Here is a 21,032-nt window from a genome sequence, read left to right on the forward strand (position 1 = left end):
TCTAATTACTTTTGACTTCATAATATAGTATCTGTAACCTATGGTATCCTTTCACGGATAATCATGTTCATTTACTACACTTTCCTCCTTGTGCAAATGTAAATGCTGTTAAGCTCTAAAGACTTCATTTGAGTACATAAACGTGTAATTTAAATAAGATTGTGGGTTTGAGCATATAGGTTGAGGTAGGAAAAAAGGGGTGGGGGAAGGAAATTCTCCTATAATGATACACTACACTCACAATGCTAGCTCACCAGTTTGCATTTCAGAAGAGGACCATGTGAGTGACTATAAAGGGTTCAGTCAAATTCTGTGACCACTATTAGTAAATCTTAAAAAACAAGCAAAACATGCCCTTCGACAAGATTACCCCCCTTCAACAAAATTTAAATGTGGGAACACCATGTCTTACTCATCTTTCTGTTCCCCGTAATGACTAAGCATAGCTCCATTGTCTATAGCAGGTGCAAAATAAGTTCTCTTAAATTTAAGTACCCTTCAGAACTGAACTTTATAAAATCGTGATTCCTTTATCTTAAGCACATTCTCTTCATTAACTAACTTCACCTTACATGTGTTTTCCCCATAAACTAAATTTATACTTGTCTTGATCACTAAATCTTTGGAAGAAATCTCCAGAAGAAAAAGCTCTTAGGCAAAGATCTTTAGCTGCAGTGTTGGCCAGTGCAATGCTTTGAGATTAACAGAAGTCTGTCTAGAGTGGGACATGCCAATGCTGGCCTCTTTAATTAATACGAAGGTGCCAGGGAAACAAACAAACAAAAACCCAACAATTTGCTCTTTTAATTTTCTTCATCACCAGTTGATTGCAGGAAATAGTTTCAGAGGAACCATTTACTCTCCAAATTAAGCAAGGAGTAGAAGCAAGGAACTTTTCTTCTTTCCCTATTTTTTGTGAATTTGTCTAGGGTCTTTGTTTAGCAGAGTGCTTCCAACTACACAGTGCTTTCCTTGTTGACTAGTTTCCATCAGCAGCAGCAATTAGCATTGGTTTCCTAGGCAACCATTCTGTACCCTACTGAGAAAAACCTTTTCTTGACAGGAGCATTGTGTCTAAAATTGCTTTGTTTTCCTTATTCCACAAGTGTACGGTAAGCTTATTTGTCATTTCTTTTAACACAGCACTATTGTACCCGAGATTCTTAAAAGCAGAAACATTTACTGGCTTTTGTATCCCATATGGTTGAATTTACTGTCAATGTCTCTTGCTTCTCTCTTAACAACAACAAAAATATGTTCTCAGGCCTATGCCAAGGTGCTTGTCTTTTTTGTTTATAGTTTAATTGGTGAGCCTTCAGATGTTCAAGTAATCATAGCTGTTCCTGATTTAAAAAAAAAAAAAACACCAAAGGTTATGCATTCAAAATCAAGTTTATGTATGGGTCTATCATCAATGTTATATATCACTCAGAAGCAAGTGGAAACTGTCAGGGTCATTGAGAAAGTTTCAACTCCATTGCTTGTATTATTAATCAACCAAGAAATATTGGTAAATTAGTATTACAAAATAATTGAACAAAAAAAGTGCTAAAAACAGGCCTGAGTCTGTCTGAAAATTTTTGATGTGATAAATACTGTGGCAAGAAGAGCATGGCAATGGGGTAGAATGAATCAACATCAAAGAAAAAAACAGAGGGTTGCTGAGCAATATGGCACCACAGTAGGGTAAAATTGACTTTGTGTGCATTTTATCATTTTAGGCTAATAAGTGTCAGGAGCCTGATATATCAGATGTTAGGCAGTGGCCCAACATTCAAGCAAGGAGATACCCACTGGGTAAAATGACAGAATCATCTCAATGTCGGACAAAAACTTTCAGGTCTTGTCAATCAAATGATGATCATAGTCTTAGATGATAGCAAAACAGGGAGAGTGATGAAAACAATGATACCCAATTTAAATAAGCACTTGACACATACTATTTCATTTAATTGTCACAACACAGTAAAAGATGAACAGCACTTTTATTCACATGTTACAGATGGGGATTCTGAAGGTTAGAGAGATTATCACTTAACCATGGTCTTGTGGCTAGTTAGAGACGGAAGCAGAATTTGATCCCAGGTTTTCTGACACCAGCACCTACTGCTATATAATATATTTGTACTACACTGATGTAAATCACAGTGATGCCTGAATGCCACAGTAAGTTACTTTTAGCTATTACTTTGCCAATTTTCTCATCTGGACAATGTGGACATATGTGGTTTAAACAGTATCAACAAGAAATGATTGTTTCTAATATAACAACTTGTTTAATAACCTTGTTTAACAGTATGATGTTTATTTATTAGTTAGCTGAAATATAAGTAGCCTAACATGATACCATTTGGGTTTTACCAAGTAGCTGTCGGGATGGGAGCATGCCTCAATTAGTTTCTCATACTTACTTATCTCCTGTATATGTTTCCACCACTATATTTTCCCAATCCTGACAAAAAATATTATTTCTTTCCAGAATTCAATTTATCTAGGGAGGACTGCTTTGATGCTCTTTTATGAATACTGATCCCATCTCTGTTTCCCAGAAAAAGTTTTAAGGACAGACTTTACTTTTTGTCTTCAGGTGTTTTCCTATATAGTGACGATGAGCTATCTATAACCTATTACTCTGTTCCCTGGACTAAATTTTTAAATTGTTTATTCTTATATCAGCCTATAATCAATCATCATATATTTTAGAAGTTATGAGATGAATTAGAGAAGTTATTTTTAATGTTTTCCTTACAAGTGATTTGTAGACAGATCCACTTATTAGATTAGTTACAAGTCATCATTCATTTTATGTAGCCATGACATGATTTTACAGCCATAAGATTTTGTTTATTACTAGTAGAAACTGTATAATTATCACATTGACACTACTGATAAAATAATAAGTTAATTTTCAAGTACTGGTTTATAAGGTTCTCACTGCTATACAAAAACTATTGTTAGTTACATTGAAATCCTGACATTCATTCACAAAAGAGAGCATAGAAGTACATATCACACACTCATTACCTAAGGTAATTTCTAACATAAACTAAAAATGTCCACTTACAGAACATTTTAGAAATACAAAAGATAATTGGGACTTCCAAAATATTAGATTATAATAAGCAGTTTTTATATTTTTTAATGTTTTCAGCTATGAAGATCAATATAACCCCTCAATTAAATATAATGAATAACAGTTTCCCAATTTATGTGTAATCTAGACTTATTTTTAATCTTCTAAACAACATAACTTTACACATATGTTTGAAAGGAAATGTATAAAAAATAGAGTAGAAAGTAGAAAAAAACAATAGAAAGTAGAAAAAGTAAGCAATGAAAAATTAAAATATAATCTAATTTCTTACTTCAAAGAGAATTTTTCATGTTGCTAATTGTCCTCAGGAATAGACAGAGTTACCTTACCTTTTGGAGCACTGTCTAGAAGACAGTCCTGAACTGGGACTTGCTGGCAGGGATCTTGAGCAGATGGTAGCCCAGGACCTACACAGCCAAGAAATTGGGTATGAAGCCAGAAAATAAATAGCAAAGACAATATTTACTTCCCTCATAGCTTTGTCATAAAAAAGAAAAATACTCTTGGCCATCAACATAGTCATCAACATCAGTGATATTGGATTAACTATATTATCAAATGGTTATAATATAATAATAATAGCCTAGTTGGACTGGACCCTTAGCACATATCATTGTTGCTCTCTCTTTAAAGTAAAAATATTAGGACTCAGAAGAATGTATGGTTAGGGGAAAATAAGGGCACCTTGGTGAAGACTGTCTGGAAGTCTTCCTTTTGTCTGAATTCCTTGATATGCCAGGCCTTTTATATATGATTATGCAATTGCCTACCGACAACAACCTCTTTTATAGGTACTATTAATATTTTTATTTTATGGGTGAGGCACTGAAGCACAATTAGTTTGAGTAAATTTCTTTGAATAAAATGAATAGAAAGTAGCAATGATGGAGTTTGTACACATATTTCCCTAAATTAAAGTCTATAAGACTTCCTCCAATGTACACTATAAAAGACAGTAAGCCCCTAGATAGACAATAAGACATGATGGATGAATGGTTGGGTGGGTGGATGGATGGATGGATGGATGGATGGTTGTTTGGGTGGACGGAGAGAGGCATTTAATGGATAAATGTAGAATGAATGAAGAAATCATATATAAATTACATGCACATCATAACCATTGCATTTTTATTTTTATAGGTCTGATTTTGAGACTGTCTTCTCTGTTTATTTGGCACATTCACCATTCATCTTCTCTGAACTTTATTCAAACCCTGAGCAAATTTGCTCCTGTCCCAGGAGCCAGGCCATAAGGTTGAAGCTCACCCAGTAGATCTGCTGAGTAGATCTCCACTGGGAGGAGGCCATCTCTCCTTCTTCAGGAATGCTGTCTTCCCTGCTGCTGACAGCCCTTGCTTAAAGGAAGATTTTAAATTGACTAAAACAATCGAAATCCCCAAAACAATCGTATTCAATGCTTTCCTAAATTCACCATGAAAAGTATAGTATAAAATGCTTTTATATCCTATTTGAAACATTTTAACAATATTATTCTATTTAAAAAACTGAAAAGATAATATGTCAATTAAGCCAATACAAACTTGGCCCCCATACAACCTGTTTGACTATGCTAAAATAGCATTTCTCAAAATCTGTTAAATACTTTTTAAGAAAAAAATTGCCAGTTTTCCCAAGATGTGGTTAAATTATTTTCTTACAATTTTTGATTAAATATGCACAAAAATAAAATCAGTTTATTCATAAGTTCTTTTTTTTATTTCAGCATATTATGGGGGTGCAAGTGTTAAGGTTATATATATTGCCCATGCCCCCCTCCCACCCACCCAACACCCAGTAAATGTTATTTCTATATGTCTGCTTAGGTGTTGATCTGTTAATACCAATTTGCTGGTGAGTACATGTGGTGCTTGCGTTTTCCATTCTTGAGATACTTCACTTAGTAGAATGGGTTCCAGCTCTATCCAGGAAAATACAAGAGGTGTTATATCACCATGGTTTCTTGAAGCTGAATAGTACTCCATGGTATACATATACCACATTTTATTAATCCACTCATGTATTGATGGGCACCTGGGTTGTTTCCACACCTTTGCGATTGTGAACTGTGCTGCTATAAACATTTGAGTGCAGGTGTCCCATTTGTAGAGTGTCATTTGATCTTTTGGGTAGATGCCCAGTAGTCGAATTGCTGGATCAAATGGTAGATCTACTTTTATTGCTTTAAGGTATCTCCATATTGCTTTCCACAGAAGCTGAACCAGTTTGCAGTCCCACCAGCAGTGTAGTTCTTATTCCACTGCGGAACTCAAACACATCTATTAATCAATTTTCTCTGAAACAACAAAACCAATAAAATTCAAATATCCTACTGCTTCCCATTAAAATAAATGATACTGTTTTGCTGAAAGTAAATTTCTAATCACAATTAAATGTGATTCTGGCTAATCAGAATGATCAGAGCATTCTATCGAGGTTGGACATGTCTATACCGACTGGAGGCTAATGATTCAATTCTCCCTTCAAATTGTTTGTGTTACACTATTTTTAAAGTCCATTTATACAATGCACCACAGTCTTATCTGACCTATATTTGTATGAATGCACCTTTATGTATTAAGTTCACCTCTGTTCTCTTCTTATTCTCTTTAATATTTAAAATAACTCATGATATCAAAACTCTATTCTAAATACAAATCAAAACAGAAAAGACTGAAATAATGTAGCATTTTTCAGTTATAATTTGTTTTCATAAACCAATAGATAATTGTACTATTTATGTTGGATTATTTTCCCAATCTGAAAAAAAATTAATTCATGTAAAATATTCTCAGACCCTAAAAATCTATCAATAGTTACACGAGAATACAAGGGCCCCCTTTTAAGAAATACTCTAATAATAGATATCAATCCTTAAATAATAATAGACTAAATGAGATAATTTGGGAGTTTTAAAGTTAGTAAATATACCCCTCCAGAAATGATGATTCCGTTGTGAGGCAACCCTCTAGTAAGGCATTGGAAAAGTTACTGGATTTGGTTTGTTTTTAATAAAAGTTGAAATAAACTATTTGAGTAATAGAGTAAAATGTATATGTTAAGAGACAGACAAAGCCAGCTTTTAAAAAATAGATGAAGTTAGTAAATATAGTAACAAGCATGAATTATTCCTGAATTTGTGTAAATATGGGAATCTTGCATGATACCACTACACAAGTGGCATTGTTAATTTGTGTAAATATGAACAAAATGTTTCACGGTCATTTTTCATCTTTTCCAAGAAATTTTGTTAAGCATCTAATCTAGATAAAGCTCAATAAGAGAAGCTTCAAGAATTGTAGCAATGACAAACAGGAGTCCTTGACTTGGGAATCCTTACCATAGTAGGGGAGATGAGCCATGTGTACCAACACAATTCCATTGCAAGATGTACTAAATGCCATGGGAGATACTAGGTTCTGCATAAGTGCTGATAGGAAGATTCAGAAATGATCCAGAAGACACAAGGGTCGTATGTATGTCCCAATTTCTACCATGCTTACTCCACCTCATTACAACCAGTTTTCCACAAAACGCTAGGGTGCTGGAAGAAGCTGCCTTACTCTATTGATTTTTTAAAACCTGAATTACATTAAAAATTAATATATGTGAGTGATAATTCTCAAAACCTAAAATAATATTTTGTAACATTATCAAGCAATTTAGACATCTAAGAGCTGTCTTCAAATTTAATTTTCTGCAGTTCTTTTTGCAATGCTCTTTCCCATTGAAAACATCACTTTAAGAGCCCAGCCTTTCAGGGAATGATCAGAAAATCCCCACCCAGCAGCCTGGTTTCATGAAAACATATAGCACTTCCTTCTCCACTGCCCACCTCACTGAGGAGCATAGCAGTTAATTTTCCTCACAATGTTTTGATGACTGTTAATGTTATTTATTTAACTGTAGCAACTGTGAAAAATTCTGTTCAAACACTGAAATGGAACAAAAATGCTAATAAAATACTACTTAGAAATAAAATATTTCATCTTTCTGAGGTTAGCTGCCACAATATCTAACATGATCTACCAGATATATAGGTAGGTAGGTAGATCATAGATTCTAGAGATGATAGATAGATAGATAGATAGATAGATAGATAGATAGATAGATAGATAGATAGATATAGATAGATATAATTCAGTAATGAATTATAACTAATCACTTATAGCAGTCTCTATTCCTATAATCAGGAATAACAATAGCATACTTTTGATAGACAAGTAAGTCTGAGAGTATGTTTCCTTGGTCCATACCATTAAAAGTGTTGATATGTTTCCATTAGTCATTCATTCCTGACTGTTAGAGAGTTTTGTGATTATTTGCTTGTTATTCCTTCTGTTGTTGTTTGCTTAAGAGAAAGAACATCATAATAATCAGAAAACTTGAATGTGAACTTGGGCAAATTTCATAACCATACCTGACCTTATTTCCTCATCTATAAAATTAAAGGATTTAGACAAAATCATCTCTAAAATTCCTTTTAGCTCTAAAATTATGTGATGTTGAATTAAATTGTATAGCATAAAGCATCACTATCAATTAGTGAATTATACCATTATTATTGCTTCATTTTGAAATCACAATCCATATATTTTTGTAGTATTAATAAAAAATACTTCTTTGTTTTAAACTATTATAAATTGAGGGTGCAAAATATATTGTATACAAACTCTCTTTATGAAAAGTACTTGACATATCAATATATGACACACATTTTTTTGGAGCCTTGCTAAGAAATTAAAGCTTTTTCAGAAGTAATTTAATTAGCTTATCAATGCTTATTTTCATCTTTGGATAACTGAAGTTTGAATTAGAGCCCCAGCTCCACTAAATGAGACTTCAAGCATAAAGGAAATATTAAATCACATTTAGTTTAATTTTAGTATATAAGGAATTTTACAATACCTTAGTTCTTTTAAAATTGATATTCTAGGTGTATTTATAATAAGAATATCCAATTCTCTGGTCTAACCCTCTGTTTCCTCATCTGCAAAATGGGAGCAATAGTAGTAAATAACTTGTTAAGAAGATGAGGACAAATCCCTTAGCAGAGATTTAAATGCTACTTCTACTGCTATTACTGCTACGCAGCCTACATAAAAGTGTTTGTAGTGCATCCCTTAAGAATATACATAGTCATGTGGCTAGGAAAAACATCTGGAAGTTATACATATAAAGGCAAATATTCTTAATCAGGTAATCCAGCTTTTAAAATTCAGATAAATTTGTCCAAGTGGATTGCTGATCCCAAAAGCTTGGGGTCACTATACTCTCTGTCATCCTGGCTGGGGTGTGGAAGGCTTTCCAGAGGAGGTGGAATGTAAATGAGCCAGCCAAAAACAGGTAGATGTCCCCAAACCTTGCTGTGAAAGTGCAAATTTTGATCATGAGCTATAATAAAATTATAATAAAAAATGTATTCTAATATCTTCACTAAAATTATGAGAAAAAAATCCTACCACCCCTCTCCTTATCCAGTACAACATATTTCTATTAGGGCCATAACTGGGCTTATTTTTCTAGTACTGTACATGCTTTTATATAAAGATGATGGAAAGTTAAATTCTGTAGAATTTATATCTAATCTAGAATACATTTTTAATTTCAAAAGGCTACTTCTATTTTTGGTTGATGATATGATGATATGAGCACCATTTTCCTAATCTTTTTTTTTTGACTAGGTTATGCAAAATTAACTTTGATTTGCTCCAGTGGAAGACATTTCAAGCTAAAAACTACTTATCTGGCATTTTACAGACTTATCATTTTAATGACAAGCTCCTTTTTTAAAAAAATGAAACTATTGCACTTATGAGTTTATATCATTGCACTTATGAGTTCCATATCCTATGTAGGAAAGTAGTAGCTCTTTATAAAGAGACCATCTGATATATCATTACCATGTATTTCATTAAAATTTAATCTTTCCAAGTTCTTCATAGTTTTTCTTATTCCCACTCATCCTGGAAAATTCCATCTAATCACAAACATTCATTTTGAGGCATCTTCTTCAGGTTTTAAATCATAGTATTTTTGCAAATCAGCATACAAATTTATTTAAATGACATTTTCTAGAATAGTATAAGAAAACTATGAAATATATTTAAGTTAAAGTCAAAATGAATCCTCTCTTCTCTCTTTGAATTTGTTTTACTAGGTTCATAGAAATTAAATTGTTCCTATTTGTGTAAACAGCTCTTTAACAATAAAGTGCCATATAAGTGAAGTAATTATTTTCTTATTTCTGTGTTCATATTGCTTAGCTTAGCTCCCAAAATGCCAATTTCTTTTCTTTTTATTTTCTGTATACATATAGTTATTTATGTTATATATATGTTTCTGTTATATCTGTAGTTAAAATTATATTGTACTTTTGGGGGGGGGGAAACAGTAAAAATGAAATTCTAAATCCACTAAAGTCTTTGGTTACTTTTCCTCTTTGCTGTCTGTTCCTCACTTCTCATTGTTATATTTTCTTTTGTTACTGTTTATTACAGAGGAGGTGTCTGCAAGGATAGTTCAAGTAGTCACGGCTGAGGCTGTAGCGGTCCTGAAAGGTGAACAAGAAAAAGAAGCTCAGCATAAAGATCAGCCTGCAGCTCTGCCTTTAGGTAAATAAGAGCCTCAGGTCAGGTAGCTGTGTGTGCTGCATCCTGATGGCAGGATAAAGTCTTTGTGTTCCAAAGATAAGCCATATCTTGTACTTTGTCTTTACACGTAGCATTCATCAAACTCCTCTACTGGAATATACTGGGACCCATTTTCACCATCTTCAACTGGCTCATTGTGATATTTGGGTAGTCTTTAGTTAGGGTGGTAAGCTTCCAGTTAGACTTTTCCATAAGTGGGCCCTTAATGTTTCATTTTCCAGATCACTAGGGATAGTTATTATAAAACTAAAGCCAATGCATTTTTATTTGATGAACCCACCCATAAGGAAAATGTACTAAAACTTTAATATAGAGATGATTGTTTCCTTTTATGGATTTTGTTGAATGCTTATCTATACTATAGTCTTGTTTGGACCTACCTCATCTGGCTGCACAAGACTTATAACCAGAGCTTTGTTACAGTCATCTGACTTTGTATTCCATGTGAGGCAGTGACCTTTTCCTGGTCACTGAGATAGCACTGCCCTCTCCCTTGGTCACCCTCCAGGGCCAGGCAAGTAACGTGCCATGTTTGCCAAGGTAAACCACTCTCAGCCAAGGGCTTGCTGCCCCTATTCAATAGTTGATAGATAGACAAATAGATGTATATGAATATACATGAAGAGAAACAAAAAAGAGACTCTCATATACTCCAACAGATATGTTTACTTTACAGATACATATACCTGATTCATAGAAAGGTATGGTTTTTAAGGTCTAGAAATACCACATATCCATTTTCCTCTCTTATAGTCTAATATACCCTTAATATTTGATTTTATCATTGGTACCCCTTTGTCTGTTAAAAATCAAGTAATAAAAATAGTCTTCTCTCCCAGAATAATAATTTAGAATATACTGAGTATTTTAATACTGAATTTTTTAATTATCAAGGACTATTTTTCTCTTAAAACAAGGAACAATGGTCTAATCTAAAACAGTAAACTTCAGTCTATTGTTCACTTTTATTCTTTGAAATAAAACTTATTTTTTTTTTAATTTGAAATTTTAAAATATGCCATGCAGAAGCCCACAGGGTAAGGAACTAAGAAGTCATCTGTCATCCCTAAGTTTCCTCTACTAACTGCTTTATCAAACTGAAATTGACATAATCTTTAGAATAGATTTAATCACTGGACTTAAATGAGAAATATTTCCTTTGGAAATTCCTTACTTTCATATGAGGGGTCATACGGAAGGTAAGTGTCTTGAAGAGGAGAGCTCAGAGTTAACTGTGAATGAATTACATGTTTTAGAACCTCTCTCTCGTCCTTCCTCACATGTAATGCCAAGGCCAGAAGCTTAGCTTACTCAGCTCCCACTGTTAGCACGTGGTTTATGTCTAAAGGTTGCCTCAGGCTAAGAAAGCTTCATTTTTCTTTTCTGAACATACCTACAAAAGATGGGCTTTGACATTAGACCCAGTAGACAAATGTTATTTAAAAAATATGTCCCCTAAAATGACATTTGTGTGAAAAAGGTAACATTTATTTCCAGATCAACCAGTTTAACAATAGAGAGTTTTAATACTTTTTTGAGTCAATCTAGCTGATTCCAAATTAAAGTGCATGTTTGTGTGTGTTTTCACACAAAATTAGGCCCAAAATGAAATGTTTTGTTAATTGAATAAATAGACACAAATTAATGAGATTAATGATGGAATTTTAGCAGGCATCTCTAATCCATTTTTTATAGAGAAGACAAAATGATTGCTTTGGAAAATATTAAGTACTTGTCTTTTTAGATTTTCAAAAATACATGAATCAAGTAATGAGCCTAAAAATAAGTCAAATGCAGCTTACTATTGAATCTTTTTCTGAATTTTATACAGAGGCCTTTTTATAATGACAGAACTGCCTACACATCTACCAGCCTAATAGGATTAATTTATTGTATCTCATTTTTCCATTGTTTGATCTTTAGCAGCTGAAGATACAGCTAATCTGCCTCCTTCTCCACCCCCATCGCCAGCCTCAGAACAGACTGTCACAGTGGAAGAAGGTAAGGCCTACAGGACTTTTCAAGGACTTGTCTTCTAATAATGGGTAGATGATCAACTTGTAGCCATAGCACAGGACTTTGATTTTGGTTAGTACGTGACCCAGCTTTGCAGCTGTTTCAAATAGTCAACAGGAAACAAAGACCTTAAATAAATAATCACTTATGTACATAAAATCAGAGGTAAAGGAATATGATAAATAAAAAAGAAGAAATCCACTTGATAAAGGAAAATATAACTTTGTGCTTAGTTGCTAAAATAACTATAGAGAACCCATTCACTTAAGGTAGAGTACTTTGACAAGAAAGATGCAATCCTATCTTGTAAGTGACTGAACAAAATAATATATAAATGTAATCCCCCATTATAGTAATATATAATTATTAGATCAGATTAGAGTCAGATTTATTGATGAAATCAACACTTCCTTATGGAAGTGTCAGGAATTGTGTCTCTGCTCACTATTACATTGTGAGCAATTTACTCTCTAAAACAGTTTCTCTGTTTTGCTCACTATTACATTGCTAAGACCTTCCCTAGGGCTTGACCCATAATAAATTCAATAAATATTAATGAATAAATGGAAAAGTCAATGAATGAACCTGATATTGAAACCAGTGAACTGGAAGTTGAGATCATGGCTTCTTTCCTGCTGAGACCTATTACTGTCCATGAATCTATTTATGCACTTACTCAACATGGAATGTCATGTCAGCTTTTTAGTTTGCCTTGATAAAACAGAGGGATGCCTTTGAAAAATATACATTCAGAATCCAAGATGAAAGGCACTACTTAAAAGGAAACCATTATTGGTTCCCCTGACTTAGATCGGTTAACTTTTGCGTATCATTTGAGAGTTACAGGAATAAGCAGAGGAGAGCTACAGCTCAATTGTGTTTCAATATAATTTTGTTTTCATATACTAAAACCAGAATTTTAAAACTATTTTATCTTATTTATTTCTTCATTTATTTTTCCTTTTGCCACTTTAGATTTCATTATACTAAGTTAAAAACTAAATAACATTTATCACAAAAGACTCATCTTTTTATAATTTGCAATTAGATTCATTTAAAATGTACTTTGATTTCCTAAATACATTAATAAAAATATAATTACTAACACATAGATTATCAACTCTAATATAATTAATTTTGTCACAGATTAATAAATCTAAGCTTTTTTAGCAAGTTTTTATTTTAATTAAATTGGGGCTTTTTTCATAATTTACTGCTTGAACTACTGTTAAACAAACTGAATTATTCTAAGGAATAAAAGAAAGTTTGGGGACAATAATCAGAGCATAACAGCTACCAATTATTAGTTAATTCCCTTAACTAATTTCTTTAAAATGTGATTTAATTTTTTAATTTATATATTTGAAAGGTTTGGGGGGTGCCTTATGTTTATCCATTCATTTAGCGCATATTTATTGAGAACCTAAAATGTTCCAGGCACTCTTCACATTCTGAGTATACACTGGTGAACAAAACAGACATGATCTCTCCTTTTTAGGAGCACACTGTCTAGTGGAGAAGAGAAATCCAATAAACAAATTTACAAATAATTTCAAGTTGTATTAGCACTAAGGAAGAAAAGAATAAGGAGCTTTAAGATAGACCAAGAAGGGAAACTTTATTTTATTGCATGATAAGGGAATTGTTACGGAGCCGAGCCCAGAAGCAGGAGGAAGTGTTAGCCAAGAAAAGGGGTGGAAGAAATATGTGTAAGTGCACTCAGGTGAGCAAAATGAAGTGTCCTGGGAACTGGCAGGGGTCCATGGCTAATGGTAGTGACAAGAGGGTAGAGTAGTGAAGGAGTGTGAGAGTGAGTAGCGGCCAGCTGAGGTTGGTATCTCAGATTTCACCTCAAGTGCAGTGAGAAGCTTGACATGACAGTTGCACCTCCCTCAAGTCATTGGAAATGGTTCTGAGCTCCTTCTTAAAGCCTTTCAAGTGTCAGAGAATTCTCTTAACCCAGAGAGGGATATGATGCTGACAGAGTCGTCCTACTCCACAAGTCTGCTTGAGGTCAAGTGATTTACTCTTCTTACTCTGTATGGAAGTTGGAGCAGAAAGGGAGGACGCAGAGTCCTCCCATCCTTCTGGGCCTTCACCTCGCTGCTTCCTGAAGAGTAATGTAATGCATATAACGAAAATGCAAATAAGTAGAGCATAGAATCACTTTCACATTTTGGTCACTAAGGTGTCAACTTTCCTAAGTAATTGTTCTTTTACATTTGGGAATGGCTTTCTTCAAGCTATTTCAATATATTCAGGATAAGGGCCAATTTACTTCCTATTGAAAGTCATTTGAATTATTTTCAAACCAAATTTTATTTTTAATTGTTCTTTTAAAAATCTTTAAACCATATGAAGCCACGATGATTTGGTTTTAAAGGGATAACTGTTTTTGAGTTTTATGAAAATATATATATACATATTTTATAAACTATACCTCTTTAAAGACTGGATAAATAATCTCACCTTAAATATATGAAAACATATGTGGTCTAGACAATTAAACTACTGCCTCTCTTTTATTTTAAACCACACTTAAATAATGTACAACAAATAATATTTTAAGTTTAGTTTTTCAGTAAATAAATCAGTGATAAGTCACAAGACAGGATTGATCTGTTCAATTTTTCAAACCAATTGGTTTGTAAAGGCCCAGCCCAAATGCATCAGTGTATTGCTTACAGCAAGGCAGGTGGAAAAAGCAGGTGGATTTCTTTGCCTTGTCTAGGGGATCATTTACCCTTCTTGATACACCCTCAAAGCAATATTAATCTAAGAGTATAGTGACTGACATAGTCTGATCCTTTTATAGGAATGGACAAAAGCTCTTGAATGAAATTGAATAACTCAGTGATTTTGAGGATACTCTTTCTTTTTATTAATTATCAAACATTTTGAAAGCTGTTCTTTCCCAAAGGGGAAGCATGAAAGCATCCACTAAAAATAATTTAATATGTTAATTACTGTCATTTATGAATATTCATTTGTTATAATTAATGTAATATTAATATTCCCAGAATATGTGCTTCTTCTGAGAAACATTTACACGAGATTTTGATGAAAAAAATTAAACATGCACACTTACAAAGGAAACCATGGTACAATAAACCAAGACTGTACTAGTTACGATGTTTTCAAATTAACTTCCTCTTTCTCTTTGGCCTAAGTATAATATAGTTGTCATTTGAACTGAGCTGTTAGAATTTGGAAGCCTGTGCAAGTACAATGGAATCATCTGAACACAGAACCAGGTTTCCTTCTGCCCACTTAGGTTTGCTCCAGAATTCTAGAGTGGTGTATTCCTGTGTTATGGATATGGTGACATAATAATTGCTAATCTGAGAGCAGTTTCTTCCATGTCATTCTGGGGCAACAATAACTGTCAGCAAACTGAGGAGTCCTCAGTCAAAAGCTGGCAGATCAGAAAGGGCTTGGAAATGATGTAAAACAATGTACGTGGGACCAGCTGCCATCAGCCATGTGCTGTGATGCCACAGCAAGCCAAGAGCACGGAGTCACTGATATTCCAGATGTAGGCTCTAAAGGGGCTGACATACCAAGGCTTGGTTTTGTGTGGAAAACCTTCCTTTAATCCAGCCCAAATTTTCAAATCCTTTAAAAAAAAAAAAAGTGTAAATGGAAGCAAACAGGAAAGAATTCATTCCTCAGTTGAATCCAGGTAAGCTTCATTTTGGAAAATTATAGTTATGCAAAAGAACTATGTAAAAGTCCAAGGTTCCTAAAGTTCCCCTGTCCTTTAATATATGACATTGTTAAATTAAATAGAATATTTTGTGGCAAAAGTGGAGTCCCCAAAAGCATACCTACTTATAGTAAAAGGATGAGCGCATTCAATCCTGACCTTATACAGCAAAACTGTGAGAAAAATTCATTCACTGTGAAATGAATTTGATTTTTCACAAATCTAACTCCAACTTTGATATGTCAAATGAAGGGAAAGAACGGAGGTACTTAAACAGTTGTCTGAGTGCACTGAAGACACAGATGCTAACATGTACGGAGTCAAATATTGTGCTCGACATTTTCACAGGTATCTTTTATTCAATCCTCCCAGCAACCCACAGAGATAGATAATATTCATTTCTACTTTTTTGCCAAAAATATCATGGCTTATATCTGGATAAGTGGCTTATGTTGTTCAAATCCAAATATAAATCCTTCAACAACACTTGCACTACATCCTAAAAGCTGTCTTTTATCAAGGTTCTTACTGTGAGATGATGGAAGTAAGTTATCTTCGAATCAGAGTTTTTTGTTACAAACTACTACAGTGATTTCCTTTTTTAAAAAATCACTCCCAAATATTCGATTTATTTATAATGTACCTATTTAAAATTATTATGTGTCCTATCTCCATTGGGTATAATCTAAAGGCACTCACCATATACAACTACATAACAAATGAGAAGCTAATGTCTTCTGTTACCATCATGGAACCAAGTGCAGTGTTTGGACTTAGCTAGCCATGGTCCCTCTAAGCATAGCTTTCCTAGCACATCTAGAGCTTGTAATGTAGATGGACTTTAGGCTCTTAGGTCTGGAATAGAGACTTGGAGTATATACAGTTCATAATACCTAGACTTTGCCAGACACTTTTTTGAAGTTGCCTTGGCTCAAGGCCAGGCATATACCACAGAGAAGCTACTTTTCCACTAAAGCTCTTAAAGTTTTTCTTGTTGTTTCTGTTGTTCTCTGGTTAGAGTGAAAGTTTTCAGAATAGAAGATACTATTTTTTTTTAAATGGTATAAATCTGAAGTGAGGCTTTGAGCTATTTTTACATTTTGACACTTTCAAAAAGAGCAGTGACAACAAGGATGAGGTGGCCAAAATCTTCAAAAAGTTAAAATATCCAATGAGTATTGCCTTTACTCCCAGTTTAAATTCTTCAGTTGTATACTGCAGTCTGCTCTACTTCCCAGAAAATAAATGTTGAAAAGCAGAGGTGCATATTCCATTTCATTTATTGATTATGCATGCAACCCATTAAACATATTAGAAGTTTTAGAAGTAACTTGCATACATAAGGAGCTTACTGTCTCAGGGATTCACTGGAGAAAATATGAATGGCTAGGACATGTGACAAGCCCAGGGCTATGATTCAGTCAGTGTTGTAGGCTAGATCTTGGACAATTATCTGCTCAGCTGTGAAATCGTGCCTAGTTGAACTAAGAATATCAAATGTTATTTTAGGCTTCTGCCATCCCATGATATAATAAGTATCATGGCTGAGAAAGTTCTGAGCATCCATCCAGAAACAACTTCCATGGAATAATGAGTAAATAATGTGTTTAAAAGATTAAACGTATTCTCTCTGCAAAATGTTATTTTGGTATCCTTATGACTTCAGGCTTATTTCTAGTCATCAACACTTTGTTGCTGAAAATAAGTTTCCGTCCTAAAAATGCAGTGCATTTTCAAATTAATGCTATAATTCTGTCTGCTTAAATTCTGATAGAAATAAAAACTATACAGATAGATACTGTAGACTTTGTTCTTCTTATTGAGAGTTATGAAATTTTAAACTGATTTCCCCATGTAAGTAAATAAATAATGATTAGCAAACTTAGTAACTGCCACATAGATCTGAGATATAGTATCTATAGTATATCAGAAACCAAATAGTGTTCGTTGTCATAGTCATTAAAGCTCATTAAATTATGCAAGCATCTGAATGGTAAGCAGACTTATCTACAGTTGTATATTTAAGAAAATACATTTAAATAATCCAGTTTTCAAGCCAAGACACAGTAAAGGACAGAAATTACAGTAGTTACTTTAGCATTTTGATAAGAAATATGCAGTAAGAGGTTGAAAACATCAAAACAGCTAAAAAACAGTGGTGTAAATGAAACTCATGGAATAAAGTCTTGATGTATCTGAAGCCAATTCTGTAGAAATTCTCAGCTAGGTATATCTCTATTCAGAAGAGAAGCAAAATATAAGAAAACAAGTTTATAGTATTAGAGACTTTCTTAAAACAATGTATTTCCACAGTAATACAACTGAGAGCCAGTGTTTAAAGTGATGCCCCTAGGTACTGCATTAGCCTGAGCATCCAAAGAGAGAGCTATGCTTACTACTCTTTCCTTATCAAGTCAGGAAGGAGGAATAATGCGTTGTAGATTTTTCTTAGCAGGATTGAAATTAAAAATTACTATCTGGTTAAAGTCATTAACTTAAATTAACCAAAACAGCATTTGTGCATCCTAGCTAATTAAGGTTATGTTTCAAATGGGACTGTTTTTCCCCATAATCATATAGGCATTAGATCCTAACAACTTTCTTCTTTTTCAACTTATACTGACATAAACATGAGAAGAATTAATCTTCATGAAGTAATTTCTTCCAGAGAATGTATTTGTTTTGTAATGCTTTGTTTCTATTTCTACATTTTCTTGGTTATTCTGACTTGTTTGAGAGGAATGTATAGATGATTTCTATTTTGCAGCAAGGCTATCAATGCTTTTAATTCACTTAGATCAATGGCAAACTTGCTTATGGGATAGTCAAAATTTAGCGGTTACTGAAGCATGAAACATTCACTGTCTCTCATCCTCCATCAGCTCGGCCTTGCTAATTCCCCTCCATCCTGCTGTGCTGCTTCTGTGGCCCTTTGTGTCCTTGTGTAGGTCTCTGTCTCGTCTGTCTGATCTTGTGTCTGTCTTGTCCAGTTCTCCCTGCAGTTTCTTCCTGTGTGTCTGTTTGTAGATGAAGGGGCTGAGGATCAAGTGGGTCCTCTACACAGGTTCCCCAGCCACGAACCTGCCCCCAGCGGGGAGAGGCGCAGACTCCTAGCCCCCTCCATCTCGGTGTCTGTGCCTGATGATGACCCTTACAACTCCGAGGAGGAGTACTATGAGCACCCTTTGTTCAGCTCAGAATGGACCACCTCTAGTGTGCTCCCCAGTGTCACGGCGCAGAGTGCAGAGGCCCACTTAGGCCAGGAGAAAGGTGAACCAAGCATGGTCCCCATTTGCTCCTCCTCCCCAGCTTGCAGCTTGGACCACGTGCATCATGTTAAGTGTGTCATCTCATGGGGTGGGTGGGACAAGAGCCTGTTTTCTCCACGTGAAAGTGAAGTCCCTATATAAGTTATAGTCCCTATATAAGTTATACCCATCCAAATGCCTCAACAATCTATATGAAAGACTCTTTACTTGAGGCATGGGAGGATTCCTTTTTCTATATCATTGCTTCTGAGAAGCAAAGGGAGAAAGAGAGAAGCAAAAAAAGTTCAATTAAAATATGACTCCTTTCTGCTCCCTGCCAGCAATTCAGTTGGGAAGCAACATACTCTTACCCAAACCAAAGAAGATGTACCAAAATATTATTTATTTTCCTCCTTGGATAAATAATATTACCAGGACCAGCCTTAAATAGAATTAGCCTTCTTTCTAGTGCTATTTTAACAGGATAGCTCTTTAAAAGAGAAAGATTGGAGAACCTTTAGAGCAGAATAAATGTTGAGAAATGAATTGATTTCCCCATATCACTTAATCATCTACAGAAACTACAGAGGCTTCCCCAGGTGACTAAATCTTGGCTTACATCAGTAGAGCTGGGCTAAAATGAAGGAAATGATTCAAAGACCTCATCATTCCAGCCTCATAAAGCTAGGAGACTCTAGTGTATAATTGGCCATAGAGAGGATAAAATAAGTAGGCAATGGGCCTATTTGTATGGACTGCAATTTGTCTCATTCTAACTAGGTAGTTTTGTAAAGGGGAAAAAAAAGTACAGCTAAATATATTTTTGCTTAGGTGAAGAGTTTATTTTCACAAAGGACAATATTTAATGTGAGGGCAGGTACCGGTAGTTCCAAGGCAATGATAAATAAGCTTACAGCTCGCTAACTACAGTCATTATAATAAGCTTCTTCAAAGGTCCTTTCGAAAACAAAGAGCACCAATGGTTAGGACGCTGATAGAGAAATATAAGCCACATTAAGTGAAACTAAGTTCTTCTAATAGTGTGAACTTACAACAATTTTTAAAATATGTTAATTTTTTAATAAGAAACAGGTATAGTTGAAATAAACATGATTTGTACAAAATGGGAAAATGGAAAGCTAAAAAGTTGCATGGATTTGAAAACATGTAAATTAACTTGATTAGACTCTATCCAATAAGGTGACACTAATAGAGGTGTTATATTAAAAGTATGTTAATTGTAATTAAAATCAATGACATAAAAATTTCCTTAAAATAACAAGTTAGAAACCGAATTTTTAAAAGCTACTTACATAATTAAATCACAAAAATGAAAATGCCTGAGTGCTAAATGTGAGGAGACAGATGAAGTAGTTTCTCTCTCTCTCTTTTATCCCCTGAGGGTGTTAATATTTTTTGAGAAAAGAAAATTCCTTTCTTTCCTATCTATAGTCTTTCCCATGGGGCTATTTAAATAATGTACAATTTTTTCATAGGAATTTCATAAGGATCTTCCATTTACAGAACTATAAAACAGCTTAGATATTTCTTTCTAATGTCTTAAGTGATAAAATGGGATTTATTTTTACTGGCATTTGAAGTGTAAATGAGAAACAAATGAACATGATAATTCATAAACTTCATGATTTTGTTTTTTATATCTTAAATGTTAACAATTTTCTATGTGATATACAACTTTTGGGGGGAGTATTTTAGCAGTTTGGTTGCCACTCAATTAATTTTCCTTGGTGATTTTGTTTAGAACTGCAGAAATAAGACTTCATTGCTTATGTGCACATTTTCTTCCTTAGTGTCAAAGAGAACTATACATGAATTACATTACTGATATTTCAGGGAGTTAAACAATATAACAGTTGTGTCCCAGAAGTAGAGTTTGCAAAGAGTATGATTTAAATTTTACGTTGATCTTATTTTTTGAAAATTTCATTTTCTCTAACATATAATGCAATGAAGGTAGTATAAATTGGCTTAGGTAGCCCTTTACTTTGTAAATACTTAATAAATTATAATTTAAATAGTTTTGATGTACTTTGTGATAAAGCTGTTTAAGTGATTGGTTGGCTATTATTTTGAGGCAAGGATTTTTTATTCCCAAAAATTTCTTTAGCAAATTTAGCACATTTTAAATAAAGCAGTCAGAAATTCTTATGTAGGGGCTTCCTGCATTGGAGAAAACAGCACATGTCTAACAAATTGAAAGTTTTTTTTTTTTTTTCAGTACATTAATACATTCATCTTTTCACAACCATCTGTTATCCGGCAGCAACATCTCTTATTTCCAGCAAACTTTCCACATG

General features: G+C 33.9%; 1 protein-coding gene across 46 annotated transcripts in view; it reads left to right on the forward strand.

The window, feature by feature from the left end:
- MAP2 (microtubule associated protein 2) overlaps window positions 1-21,032 on the forward strand; it is a 278,816-nt gene that overhangs the window by 217,851 nt on the left and 39,933 nt on the right. For 38 of the 46 annotated variants that reach the window (XM_076005881.1, XM_020288234.2, XM_012751467.3 and 35 more), the window contains 2 exons: window positions 9,592-9,705; window positions 11,668-11,745. In XM_076005881.1, the coding sequence (XP_075861996.1) occupies window positions 9,592-9,705; window positions 11,668-11,745 (192 nt within the window). The remainder of the gene's footprint in view (window positions 1-9,591; window positions 9,706-11,667; window positions 11,746-21,032) is intronic. The other 8 variants (XM_020288242.2, XM_076005900.1, XM_076005902.1 and 5 more) reach the window with 1 other exon arrangement.

The sequence above is a fragment of the Microcebus murinus genome, chromosome 8 (genome assembly GCF_040939455.1).
Source record: "Microcebus murinus isolate Inina chromosome 8, M.murinus_Inina_mat1.0, whole genome shotgun sequence".
NCBI classification, from domain to species: domain Eukaryota; kingdom Metazoa; phylum Chordata; class Mammalia; order Primates; family Cheirogaleidae; genus Microcebus; species Microcebus murinus.